The sequence below is a fragment of the Poecilia reticulata genome, chromosome 20 (genome assembly GCF_904066995.2).
Source record: "Poecilia reticulata chromosome 20, P_reticulata-male-v2, whole genome shotgun sequence".
Classification (NCBI taxonomy): domain Eukaryota; kingdom Metazoa; phylum Chordata; class Actinopteri; order Cyprinodontiformes; family Poeciliidae; genus Poecilia; species Poecilia reticulata.
The window spans coordinates 24,440,681-24,455,247 of record NC_088849.1 but is presented as its reverse complement, the minus strand read 5'-3'; the positions used below and the strand labels follow the sequence as shown (position 1 = coordinate 24,455,247).

The 14,567-nt window shown below is 38.7% G+C and overlaps 1 protein-coding gene across 2 annotated transcripts in view; it reads right to left on the bottom strand.

Annotated features, from left to right (window-relative positions):
- Window positions 1-14,567, bottom strand: part of LOC103456687 (cadherin-18) — a 125,654-nt gene that overhangs the window by 32,129 nt on the left and 78,958 nt on the right. For both annotated transcript variants that reach the window (XM_008396400.3, XM_017301987.2), the window contains exons 5-8: window positions 14,176-14,343; window positions 13,091-13,278; window positions 10,831-11,087; window positions 603-739 (exon numbers count right to left, since the gene is read on the bottom strand). In XM_008396400.3, coding sequence (XP_008394622.1) covers window positions 603-739; window positions 10,831-11,087; window positions 13,091-13,278; window positions 14,176-14,343 — 750 coding nt within the window. The remainder of the gene's footprint in view (window positions 1-602; window positions 740-10,830; window positions 11,088-13,090; window positions 13,279-14,175; window positions 14,344-14,567) is intronic.

The following is a 14,567-nucleotide window of genomic DNA, read 5'->3' as shown; positions in this document are numbered from 1 at the left end:
GAAAGCATCTCTGAAGAGGAACATCTAAACACTGTATGGGAAACAGAAAAGCATGCGGTAATCACCTAGTACAGTCAGCCTTCAAAACTCATTTCCATCCCTGCTCATTTTGCTTATTTTCATCAATTCTAGTTTTCAGGACAACCATCAGGATAAATGTAGGGTCTCTAGAAACAGTTGCTATCGTGAGATCATCAGTCATTTGGGGGTATTTTTTATTCTAACTCACCAAGCTAATCAAGGAAACTGAAGTAGTAGAAGCACCATTTCCTTTCTGCTAAAGGTTTTGCAGAGGTGCAGAAACCGCCTCAAAATTTATGAGGAGATTCTGAAGAATTTCAGCAAAGATTCTTAGTAAAAATCTGGCACCAATAGTAAAGGTTCAGATTGAAAAGCAGCAACTTGAATATCCTGAAGATCACAGGGCATTTAATCCATTGTAAAGGAAGCTAAACAGGAGTTAAGTATGTCTGCAGATGGTTAGAGGAAGAAGAAAGCTGTTCTTAGGAAATATCAGCCAATTTCTAGCCCAGCACAAAGATGCAGTCTGGATGTTTATGAGTAAATCAGTGCAACACGTTTTCGTACACCTGGGTACCTACCAACCTCCGAGGCCATTACAGTGATGTTGTGCCAAGGTATGTCTTCTCTATCCAGAGGTTGTGTCGTACGTATGACTCCGCTGCTTTCATCAATTCGGAAGTATCTTACTCCATCCTCTTTGCTGTCCAAGTAATATCTGTCAAAAAGATAAATGCATTTTCAGGTACTGAATTAAAAACCATTTAGGTGTGCATAAGCATCAGGCAGTCATTAAAAAAAAGATTTAAAAAAAGAGGCGTACACAGATTAATTTGAGTGTAAACATATGTACCAAAGTGCAAAATACATACAGATACATATATATAAATATATTAAAGCTGTGCTTTCTTTGACTCATTACTCTGGCAAGCGCTCCTTAGAGCTGCTGATGATATTAAATAATACACAGTGACTAATAATGCTCATTAAAACCAAACAAATCTCTACGTCTGCTTTGTCTCAGAAGTATCTAGTTGGATGTCTGGGGTTTACTGCTCTCAGTCTCAAGTTGAAAGGTTTGACAGAGAGGCTGGTCCAAACAAGCAACAATCTGACAACATGAGTACTGAGTGAAATTACCACAAGTTCATAGTATGAAAGTATTTACACAAACTAAAAATCTAATAAAGTTGTGTTTAATTAAAACCAAAATGTCTGATTACTGCTATGATTGTGCTTTCATTAAACATTCAATTAAATTCCTAATGCTTCAACAATAATCTGTTAATATAGTAACAAAATCTCATATATTATTACACATACAGTGTTATTAAAAATCTGAATCAAACACTTTTCTATAATTTGGAGTTTTATAGATATTTAGCGAAGCGCAGTAATGTTAAGATACTTCGTTAAGTCTTTGGTTTGATGGAAAAAAACATTCAAACACATGAATATCAGACACACCAGATACTCTTTGTAGTAGAAAAATTAAATGATATATCTCATTTAATTTCCCATTATTCTCTCATGAATATGAGCATATGAGAGACCAACGTTTTTCTTTTCTCTTTTCAGTGGTTATGTTTTTTTCATCTCATAAAAATCTAATTAATTTATAAGTAAGCATCAAAAATAACCTTCTTTAGCTAATTATCAAAATACATGAACAAACATGAATATTCTAATTGAGGACCTACAATCATTTGATTAAAATATGGTATTTTCAGCTTCTCTGATGTTGGTCAGATGAGTGGGAAAGTTTTCCTGCCTGTCAATGGCTGTTTGGGGGAAATGTGAAGTTCTCTGTAGAGAAAGAAGAACTGGACCCTGAAACATTATAACATCCAAAAACAGATCAACTAACCCACCAAAGAGAGGCTGAGGTTTAAGAAAAGGAAAGTCCAAGCCAAACAAAAACTCATCCAGATGCCATGAGGTGACTTCAGCCTGGCTCTACATGAAAGTAAATGTCAAAACATCTCACTGCTTTAGATTTTCACACATGGTCTCACGTTTCCCTCATGGCCTCAGGGAGAACTCCTCGTTAGCTTTATGGCGTTGTGCTGGACAAGTCCTGACACGCTTTGGCACAAAGCTACTTGACCTGCTATTGGCTGGTGTTTGCAAAGCAGCCAATCCAGGAGCGTCATTTATTTTCCTAGGTGCTGATTGGCTGTGTCCACATAGAGACGAGGAAGACAGTAGATGTTAGCTTCTAATAGGGTTTCCTCTGTGTGTATTTATGCATATTCAGGCGTATTTGGAGTTTGAACTGTTAAAATAGACATATTTTACATGCATTTTTAGAGGGAGGTTTGATGTATCCATGGATTCCAGATATAAAGGTGTTTTAATGCAGCACATGTTTTATTCATCACTTATATTACATTAAAATGAAACATTTCTCCTTAATTTAGACTTTGACAATAAAGGTCCAAACAGCTATTTTGTGTTATAGCTTCTAATTTTTAATATATACAATAAAAGTATGCAGCCTATATTGAAACAGTAAGAAGCTAAAGTTTTAAAAGTGAAATCAGAATTGGCTACAATCAGCGTTGACTAGTAAAAGCTTTAACAAACAACGTATAAAATGCATGTTGAGCTGGGCAGCTTTACTGCCCGACTGGTCTCACTCAACAGAACTGCAGGACGAATATCTGTGGTCTCAGGCAATTATACTGTCCTGTTGTCACGCAGCGTTCACCATCAGCCTCCGTCCGGTTTTAAAAGGCCACAACGACCACAGGGCATTTCACAGACGCAGTAAAAGTCAGGTGAAGTGAATGAGCTCAGCAGCGCAACCAGACGCACACATGATTTGATTTTAACTCAGGGAAATGGGTTTTGCTTTAACACTGCAGGAAACCTAAATGTGCGGAATATATAAAAATGTTGTTTAAGCACCAAGTGTTGGTTTATAAGAAGCATCCATGTTAAGGAACAAACAGACATTATTAACATGTGAGGACATTTTCAGTAGCCATATTTATATAGACAAATATCAACAGCTTCTGGAGCAAGAAGCAAGAAAGGTTTGGGTTTTAATAACTGCGTCAGTTCAATTCTCTGACCTCTAACACAGAACCTTGCGAAAACATTCACACCCCTTAAACGTTTCTTACCTAAAATCTTAATTATTTTATATAGATTTTATGTAATATATAAAAAAAAGAGTGTGCAGTTGATCTGTGCAAAAGATTCATAAATTGAATAAAACTCCACAGCTGTGAAATTCTGGACAAGAGTTTGTTTTTCTTTGTAAAATCTCTTTGTTTTTCATTATTATACTGTGAAACTGTGTACAAGTCCAATGGGTTCCACCAATACTAATATAAAATATTAATTTCTCACTGAAGTCATGCTTACTTTGTTTTCTGTGTTTTTGTTCTCAGGATTTTAAACAGGCCTGAAATAGTAACGGAAATGAAATGCACCCGCCTCCCTTAGAGACGACGCAAAACTCAGCAGTGACTGATTTTACAAACGAGGCAGCGTCTGATAAAAATCACCAAACCGGCAGCTGAATTTGCGTATAAAATGATTTTCAGAAAGTCGGTTCATATGCACACTTCATAACCCACCTATCAGGACTCGGCTGCTCTGCAGAGAGAACTGAGATAAAGGAGGAAAAGCCAGTCAGTCCCTGCATTTTATGGACTTTGTTTTTTTACCCCCCTCATTCTCTGAGAGCGTTTTTATAGCTTGTCCTACACATTAATGGATTTCAAGTCAGATGCTGAAAACAGACAAAGTAGCTAAATAGTAAACAATGAGACGCTGTGATTCTGCAAGTCATCGCGTTTCTTCGAGGCACAGAGAGAAAACAAAAGGAGGTCTGCAGTCTGAGTGAGAAGAGATATACACACAGCAAAGGTTTATCTGACAGCGAGCAGAACCGTTTGAATTTATTTCTCCTCTGAAAGAAAATATCTTTATAAAACAGAAAAGGGGAGATAAAGCATAAAAAAAGATGTGCATGGACTTAAACCTTCCACATTCATGCATTTCATCCTCACATGCTCAGGTTAGGAGATTCAGGAGAAGACAGACACAAAGTAAATGTCCTAAAGGCCTAATACTAATCCAGCTTTTGACCCACAAACACATGGCGCCGTCAGTCCTGCAGGTTTTTTTTTATCTCTTCAATATTAAGAGGTCAAAGGTTAGGGTGGCAAAACAACAACAGAAAAGATAAAACAACATTCTATCTTTATTCAGAGCTGGGCCGAGTGTTTCACATGTCCTCCCAAAGTCAACTCTTGCAAAAGAAATCTATTTATTTTCTCTGTTTGCTGCTTTTTTACTTGCAAGTTTTCTCCCTCGCCACAGCTTGTGCTGCCGCCGCCCACTCCATAAAACAGACAGAAATGGCAGCTAATTTTACTACAACAGAGATAAAAAGTGAGACAGAAACAACAGTAGATATCAAATGCTGTGAGAGTCAACCAAGCAGAAATGTTCTGTGGTGAAAACTGCAAACCAAAACCAGCTTTGTGTAATCATCATTTTGGGACGCAAATCTGTTATTGACACCAGAAAACATCAACTTGTCGGCAAAAACCAGCTGGGTGGGTTTTTTTTAAGCGCTTGGGCTGTTTTTAGAAGTAGCAGGAACTCAAATGGAAAAACAAAAACGTACAAAATGTGGATTTTGCGTAATAACTAAGCCACATTGCCATAGATTTTTGGGAATTTTAAAACATTACTTGGGTTTAGCACTGCAATTCAGAGACACAATATAAAATGTGTATAGACCACATCTAAGATTTTGAACAAAACGACTCGGCAGTGACCAGATATAAACGTTTGCTCATTTCATGCGATGCTATGCAGAAACTCTGTCGGCACTGATGAAGATTCCCATTATGGCAAATGCTTTAAGTGGGTGACATAGAATGGAAGTGGTACTTATTTTCTGAATATTTCAGTCAATATGTAGTTAAACTGTGTTTATACAGTCGTGTATCATTACAGCTATATCTCAGACAACATGAGGAGTTTACGTCTTCGCTGTTGAATCAGAAAAGGCTAAAATAACTGCGAATATGCAAAAATCTAAAAATAGGTGAATTTTTCACAAACCATGTAGTTATGGTCAATAGAAAAATACTGAAGTGAAAGAGGCAGGTCCACTTCACAGTTACTAATGTTAACCGAATGCACTACTTAATATGCCAAAAAGTCCAAATATAATGTTGCCTTTGTTTACAAATACTGGTAAAATTGTTCATAACATAAACAGATTAATGCTCACAAGAGGAATGATTGAAAATAACATTTAGAATATTATTTATCTATTTTTAAAAAAGAGAAATACATTTGTGCTGGTAGGTCAAAGCTTCGCAGAGCAGGACATTGAAAACGGGCAACAAACGACTGGTGAGTTCTCCAATTAATCTCCGTATTTTAAAAGTTTATAGAAATTCACTTCTAACTTCTAAGATCACATGTTTGATGAAAGTCTATACCGTCTGAGGCGTGTATGTGCTGTGAATGGAGTCACATTAATTAACCAACACGATGAAAATGTTCGAAAAGGCAGGCAGACGTTGAGTCGGCTTCCATTACTGATGTCCTGAATCTCAAACTGCATGAATGTTGTGACAGATTTGTTCTGCTCAAAATAATAGATGACAAAGGATCTTTCATGCAATTACTTGTCTAATTAAAAAAATTAAAAAAGCTTTTGCAAATGATTCACATTTAGTTAATTTTAAACAGTAATTAACGTGTTAAAGGGTCAATATCAGCCTGACGTTTTATTCAACAAAATAAGCAGATTTTAGAAACCTCTAACAGCAAAGCCAAAAGTTTTCATGTATCTCTTTATCTGATGATGTTTGTTTAACCCTTTCTGCTCTCTCTTCAGTTCAAACATCTCAATAACTGGTTGCACAATGTAACACAGTCACATATCCTTTCCTGATTAAACAGTTTTGTAGAAAGTCCAGGAAGCTCCAGCATCCGCAGCAGCTGACCTGAGTGTCCCGACTCAGTGAGAAGCAGAGAGAAGCTGAACACAAACAGCAGGGCTTTTTACTAAATAATCTGAAACCAAGCCTGGTAAACTGTACACAGACAAAATGTTTTTGTCAGCCTTGTTTTGTCAGTTTGCTTACTTTAACATGACGTTCCTGAGAGTGGTTTTCTTTTATCTGCACGTCTCCGACATTCCTCAGTGACATTCTTACGGAACATTTTTGTTATATTTACTGCTGCTCCAAATCCAAAGGGAGGCAACCCAAAGCAAAAGCCAGGAGAGGTCAGGTAACTAGTCCCGTATGGAGCGACCTCAGCTGAACCTCTGCTGAGGCCAAAGCCTCTCTCCTTCCAGTCAAGACAGGAACTAAGTTGGCAGAACAACAAAGCAGATATTTAAGTGGTTCCAAATCAATAACCAGCCTTGTTTGACCCACAGTATTCCTAATCTTTCTCTGATGTTCCGGTTTAGTTCGATGAACGCCCAGGCAGGCGCTTTCTGAAACTTTCCTTTCTTTACTTTCTCCATTCATGAACCCTGAAATTACCGTTCGATATTATAACTCAATTAGACTGGAGTTATTTAAACTTCAGAGAAAACCAAGCCAATGTTTGAGAAATGTGAAACATGTAGTCATCTTAGATAATATTCTGAATAGTATTAGGAGGTAGTTTTTTATTCCTAAAACTACCTTCGCTTAGTTTTATTACCTCATTTGTTTAAATTTCTATTAATTAATTCACAAGGAAATACACTTTAGGCCAATAGATAAGAGTAGTCTTTGACTGTGTACTTAATTTGACAGAATGAGTAATCTTAACATCCACAAACTCAATTTATAAACTAACTCATATTACATAAATAGGGCTGCACAGTGGTGCAGTTGGTAGAGCTGTTGCCTTGCAGCAAGAAGGTTCTGGGTTCGATTCCCGGGGTCTTTCTGCATGGAGTTTGCATGTTCTCCCTGTGCATGGTGGGTTTTCTCCAGGTACTCCGGTTTCCTCCCACAGTCCAAAAACATGACTGTCAGGTTAATTGGTCTGTCTAAATTGCCCCTAGGTGTGAGTGTGTGTGTGCATGGTTGTGTGTCTCTGTGTTGCCCTGCGACAGACTGGCGACCTGTCCAGGGTGACCCCGCCTCTCGCCCGGTACATTAGCTGGAGAGGAACCAGCAACCCTCCCGACCCCACTGAGGGACAAGGGTGCAAGAAAATGAATGGATGGATGGATTTTACATAAATATGATTCATTATACAAATTATTTAAGTTCCATTTTACACAATACACAAATAAAAACGACCACTAAATTAGGTACATTTGTATTTTTTTCTCCTGTGTATGTAGCAAAATGATGGTTTCACCATGACACTTTTATTCGCTGTGGAAATATCATCCCAACACACGTCTACTGTATACGCAAAGTAAACCAAAACTATGAATAAAAATAAGCACATTTTGCTACTGAAGAAACATGAAATTGTGACATTTTTGAATACTGTGAGCGTCTTAAACTAGACTATGCCGATCTTATGATCCCTGCCTTTTCCCTTTATGCCTCTATGATGTTTTCCTTTTATTTGTCCCAAGCTGCCTGTCAGTTACAGAAGGAATGATCTGTCAAAAACACCCTCAAACAAGTTTGAACTCAGCGTGATAAAATGCTCCTTGTTTAATGGAAGAGGGAGTTAACCGCCTGGTACACAGGCTTCCACCTGTTGCTTCACATAGTTGTGATTTCTTGGTGTTACGGCAGCTCAAAAAGCAGAAGGATACATGCCTGACTTGGCTGATGGTGCCACTAGCTGTCATGCTACCTGTCATACACTTTCGCTGCCCACAGCGTGTGCCACAGAGACCACCAAACAGAGCTCCAGGACGTTCTGGGGCCAACAACCGAGTCCCCCTGTGGCTGCCAGGCTGTTTATATTTACAACATTTTGTCACAAGATACAAGCTTTACACCTGTGCTTGTTAATGTGTATTATTTAGAAATATCTTGCATTATGGAGGGGTATGTTGTGTTGGGTACAACAGGTGCCACATATGCAGAGGTTACTAAACGGGGTCAAGTCCTGACCTGAAGACCTCAGCTGCATGTCTTCCACCCTTCTGGTTTCCTACATCTCCCTTCTGATTCCACATTCTAAACTCAATGTGCTGAAATGAAGACAAATCTAGACATATGCTTTTTATGGAGCATATGTAATATCATGCTACTAGCTGGCATTTGATAAGCAGCCAATCCAGAAAGAGCCGTTCATTTTCCATGCTGCTGACTGACTGTTGTGTATAGACAGATTCTGCTAAGATATAGTCTCCACTCTATCAATGCAACATTTTGGTGTTATTAGCTATTCATTTTAATTATTGGTTCGTCTCCTGTAAATACTGGGTGTCCACTGTAGATGGCTTCCCACTGGTCCACAAAGCTTCTGCTTTCCAACTTTTGCTTGACCATATTTGGTAGACTCTACTCTGCACCAGCAGAACATTCTCAGATTTGCAATAGTTATTTTAAGCTGTCTGTTAGCAAACTAGCTCTTCTAGACTCTTAAAAATAATGTGAAGGTCAATCAGGATTACACAGCAGGCAGAATTTGGCCCCCAGGCTTGACTTTGACACAAACGCTACGAAGCAACACCAGGAGCAGGGAGGATGGCGAACACTTCTGGAAGCAAAGCTTTTACGTTGCTATTTTCTGCTGCACCAATCGAATAATCAAGAGAAACCCATTATGGAATGACAGTGGGTATATTTTCTTGCAAATAACCCAACGATACATCAACCACCAACAGGTTGTGTCTCTCTGTTCATAAATCTTAAATGCGTTTTATGGACCCTCTGGCTTCTGCAGCGCTGCCAAATATACCACATAATCTCCCATTACACGCTGCAGCAACAGAAGACTGTTTCTTATTGATATAAGACCAATGCATTACCTCTTTAGGAGTATCAGGTTCACAACTATTCCATCAGTTTTGTCAAGAACATGAAGCAAATTCAAATCATTACAAGCGCTGTAGTTGCTGGAGTGTAATGCCAAGGAACAAGGCACCTGTTCAGCAGGCTGCCTAAGGCTAGCATGAATTTTTATTTTTTTCCTCCCCCCATTTCCCACCAGCATACAAGCATCTGTTTAGAGTGCATATAAATGTGCAGAGTAATTGTCTTGCCTCAGGTTACTTCTCAAGCTTGCAGGAAAAATAAGCAGATACCTGGTGAAGCCAAAAAACTAACATGATTTACAGGGAACACTGCAAAACTCCCTGCGAACCCTCAGGATGACCTGGAAGTTAAATAAAAGGGAATATAACAGTAAATAATATTTTTTTTATAACATTACAAGTTTTGCTTCACTGAAAAACAATGACAAATTTAGAACCTGTCAAAAAGAAGATCCTATGCTAAGTCAAGATGATGTCACCAACTTGAATTTATCAAAAAATTCAAAGGGTAGCACCACTAGCGGAACAAGTCAGCGTCGGGCCGGGGGGCGGGCCAATTACCGGGCCCCTAACGAATCACCGGGCCCCTTACGTGCATCAGCTGGAAACTGTTGAGGGGGAGGGGGGAATGAAACGAAACTGAAACTGTTGACTTTAACATTAAATACACTTTTCTCAACAGGTGAGGGCGCACTTTTTCCGTCTATAATCAGACATTTAAGCGACTTGAAACCATTCCTCCCTCCCTGGCACCTCCAGACCCGGGCCCCCATCCGGCCCGGTTCGGGGGGCAGCCGCCCCCCCCAAACCCCCCTATAGCTCCGCCCCTGGGTAGCACAGTTTTGAGGAGAAAGTACAAGTCAAAGACACTGAAAACATCAAAGGATGATAAAACTGTCAGGTACTGTGTCACACCTATTTTCTGTTTGTTAAAAATGATTTTCAGAAACTAGAAAGGTTTTTCCAAGACAGACAGTTCCTCTTTTGTTCTCGACTCATTTACTTCTCTGAATTTTGCCAAATTCATCATCTGGAGAACAATTGATGCAGAACACCTTGTCAGACTGAAGAGAATAAAACATCTGTTTACATCTTAGATAAGCTACAAAAAAAGCTATTAGGCTTATTAATAAAGTGGAATATCAGGAACCAACTAATAAACTTTTAAATCAAAGTAATATTTTAAAATCTAAAGTTATTGAATATGTAAATGATTCAAATGCTTTATACTTTCATCTATAAGGCCTCAATGAATAATTTTGTATTCATAAATTATGAAGATAAAAGAGAGTAAATATAATTTATGAGGTTTGTTTAGTATCTGAACATGCTAAAGAAAAAGGTCAAGTAAAATCTGGATGTGTTTCAGTGGAATAAACTGAATGATGATCTCAAATTCGGTGCTTCTTTTAGTGAGCTTTAAAAGAGCCTTAAAATGTTAAATTATAAATGTTTATACTGTTATGATGTATAAATATGTATTGTGTACCCATGTTTGTATTTGAGAGTGTTTATTTACGTGTATACATATTCTGGGGTTTTAAAAAATGTGTCCATTGCTGAAAACCTCCTGCAAGTGTGAGCTTTGGTTATATAAAACTATTTTTGAGATAAAAAATATCTGTTTGGTTCACATGTCCTCCAATCTGCAAATACGAAACAACTTTTGATTTAAGACAGAATCAAATCACCCAAATGCTGTTTATCTGCTGCAAGTCAGCAGAAAAAGTGCTGAGCCTCAAAATAACCAAACTGCTTTAACAAGGCTGGGCTTTCTTTGCATTTGCAGTTTGCAAATCTAAAGGAACAAACAATCAATTTTTCTGAACTTTTTGCTCAGACTGTAGGTTCAGATTTAACGTGACTGAGTCTCCTACCTTACAGGACTCTTTCTGCTGTCTGGATCCTGAGCCGTAACCTTTCCCACTTCAGTTCCACTCGCCGAGTTCTCGTAAACATCCAAGATATAATAATCCATAGAAAAGACGGGGGCTTCGTCCACATCGCCCACTGTGATTTTAAGGGTAGCCGTGTCTTTGAAAGCACCAAGGTGGGAAAACCGTGGATCTGACTGTTGTGTATTCGCTCCTTCGATGTGCAGCGTGTAGGTCTTCTTTTTCTCATAGTTCAGGGGCTGCAAGAAAAATAAAACGGCACTAAACCTTTGTTTGTGGCACAAAAGAAAGCTATGAGAATTCTGTATAAAATGAATGCAAGAGAACAAACAAACTGTTACCGTATTTTCCGGACTATAAGGCGCAAGTAAAAGCCTTAAATTTTCTCAAAAATCAGCAGTGCGCCTTATAATCCGGTGCACCTTATGTGTGGACTGAACTCCAAAATCTGTCCCTGACACAGAGACGTAAAGTGTACAGTACGTACGCTGGCAGCGATAAACCAATCAGAGGACATTATGTAACACGTAAAGTATGTACGCCGGCAGCAATAAACCAATCAGAGAATTGTTGTCCGAGTTCTGCAGCATACGCCTCCGGTAAAAACCAGATAGGTTTTTCCACGCATCACCGTCCCTGTTCATCTGCGACTCCATGCCGCCCATCTCACTGCTACTGTGAAAGAGGAAGTGAAGCAAACTAATTCAGAGTTTGACGTCATTCCGGGAGGAACTCCAGAGAACTCCAACCGCTGGACATCGGTGTAAACTGGGCGCTCAAAAAGAAGCTGCGAGCGGCGTGGGGGCGATGGATGACAGACTGAACACACGTTTACTAAGACGGGGAGGCAGCGCCGGGCGAGTTGCGCCACCATGTGTGGATGGATGGTGGATGCCTGGGCTGATGTTTCTGCCTTAACTGATGTCCGAGCTTCGCAAAAGCCGCATCATTGCTGAACAGCCACCGGGAAACGAGACTGACTGACAATGATGAGAGGAAACCTGGCATGTTTGATGGTGAAATTGCCCAGCTGTTCAATTCAGATACAGAAGAGGAGTACTTTGATGGATTTGTGGAAGAAGAATGAAAAATAACGTGAGTGTATTGTTACATAGTCGAATAAAGTTCAACTAAACGTACTGTTTTGTTTCCGTTACCTTTATTTTTTGTTGTTGATCGTATGTTTTAGCATGCGTCTTATAATCCGGAAAATACAGTAGGTGTCTTATAAACCATGTCGGATCCAAGAACATTTGATAAGCACAATATGAGGACCTCACCATGGAGACGATTCTTAACAAGGTGCTATTGGTCAAAACTAAATGGAAAAAAAAAACTCATATACCAAGAGCACCAGCTGGGAACATTCATTTCTCAGTCAAAATTGTCTGAAATTCTGAGAAATACTTTCTCCTTCAACATGACAAAACTGGTTTGGAAAACTGATGGACAGACAGATGGATTCAGAATACTGATCAGCCGGTGGTTGTGTGGCTTAGGGACAAAGCCACAGATGAATGGCTGAAATCTGGGAATATTTGAAAGCCCCTCTTAAAACGCTTCTGGCTATTTTAATAGTTCAAACACTAAACATCCCCCAGTAAGCATTAATACACTCAATGGAAACCATGTTAGCACTACTGCACAAGCTAAATTCTTGTTTTCTCAGATCCACTTAATCAGCAATAAATGCTCCTATGGAGTCAAGCAGCATTGGACCCAGGTATTTCATTTGAAAATGTTAGATATCCTGAATACAAAAAAATCCATAAATAGGTGACTCTACAAATACTGAACCACAAATAAACGGGGATCCGATGTACAAAATGAGCCAATTTAATCAAAATGTAAAAGTATATCTTTAAAAAAAAGTAACAAAAAATGCTACTTTCTTGTGGTCAAAAATCTTACACTGCAGAGTATTTAAGCAACTTTTCATTTCAGAAATCTGATTTCAATTTAAAATTTATTTGACCATCTAAGTACAAATAGCCACAGTACATTTTTATTAAATGTCAAACACACACAAAAAAAAAAGAACTCAAACTGTACATACAGCCTGTCCTAACACGATGGGAATGACTTTAAAGTCAGCAACAAAAAACAAGATACTGAAGGCTAAAACTTTATGATCCCTTCAGGTATCCGTATCTCCATAAAAACTTCCTTTGATTTGATACCTGTAAACAAACCATTTCCTTCCCATGGACACCAGCCGTTTCCCTTAGTTTCGCTCGCTTACCTTTTTCAGGCTGATGATTCCCTCCTTTGTGTCTCTGTCTGTGGATATGGAGAACATGTTGGCGCCCTCTGAGTTGATGATGCTATAAGTAATGTCCGCGTTAACACCCAGGTCTTCATCGTTGGCTTTGATCTTCCCCACTGGTTTCCCAACTTGAGCTGATTCTGGGACATACAGCTGGTAATTTTCTGTGAATGAACATTGATTTGTAATCACTTAGAGAAAGAAAAAAATCAGAAATAATCTCCACTGCACCAAACAGTTGAATATCTGACTGTTTACCTAAAAGCTTGGCTAAGCAGTTTGACTCTGTCACTATTTGTTCCTGAGGGAATGTCATTAAAAATACTCTGCAGTGCTTCAATTGACGTTAAGTGTTAAACTGTGGTTGATAGCACTGCAATGAAGCAGATATTTATTCAGGGAAATGTTGATGGTTCTTTGCTGCAGAATAAATGGGGAGCTCGTTGCTGAAGGGCACTATTCTTGATGAGGCTCTGTCGTTACTTACATTTTTCATTATAATCGAGATAATTCAGCCTCGGAAACGGAGTGGTTTGAGCAATATTCATCTGGTTTTGCAAATTATAGAAAACAAAATAAATTTAGACTTCTGAGTTCAAAAATTTTGATAAATGACAATAAGAATTACTGACTGATATTATTAATTTATGTTCATGTTCTTTAGCAAAAAGCTGCTAGTCATTCTGACCCCATTACTGAAGCTTGTTTCTTGCTTAAATGCATTTTTAAACTTTGTATTTCAAAGGCAATCCTTTCATTTTTCACCAATGAAAGGATTGCACGGTTTGTAAAAATACTTTTTAGGTTACAAAACTACACCAGGTAATTTTTGTTGAAAACTTCTTTCAGCTCAAGGCTGGAGATGTTTCAGAGCGGTGCCGTGCTCGGTTTGACAACAAGCATGGCTTTGAAAAATGATTTTAAGCAGGAAGGGAAAAGCAGAAAATACTTCAACTCAACCATAAGCTTCACATATCCAACCTTCAATTTCTTCAAGTTTGGGAAGTCATGTGAGGGAAATCTGCTTTTTTTGTCGATAATTCCACTATTACGGTACTTACTTTGGGGAAACTTGGGTGGGTTGTCATTGACGTCTGTCAGGGTGACGTTGATGGTGGTGGAGCCAGAGAGCCCTCCAACTTGGCCTGCCATGTCTTTGGCTTGAATCACAACGGTGTAGTGTTCTTTGGCTTCTCTGTCCATTTTTGGTAAGGCGGTTCTGACAATTCCTGCAAATTTAATGCAAAAAAAAAGCAATTTGAGATGATAAAGATAATATGTGGAACCTCTGAACATTTATTTGTCGTTTTAAAATCGCAAGACCAATGCACCCCCATTCTGGTTCTTATGAAGGAGGTTAGAGCTTAAACTCTGCTTGTGTGATACCACAAGTATCCACGTAGGGCTGAAACGATTCCTCGAGTGATTCGAGTACCTCGATTATTAAAATTCC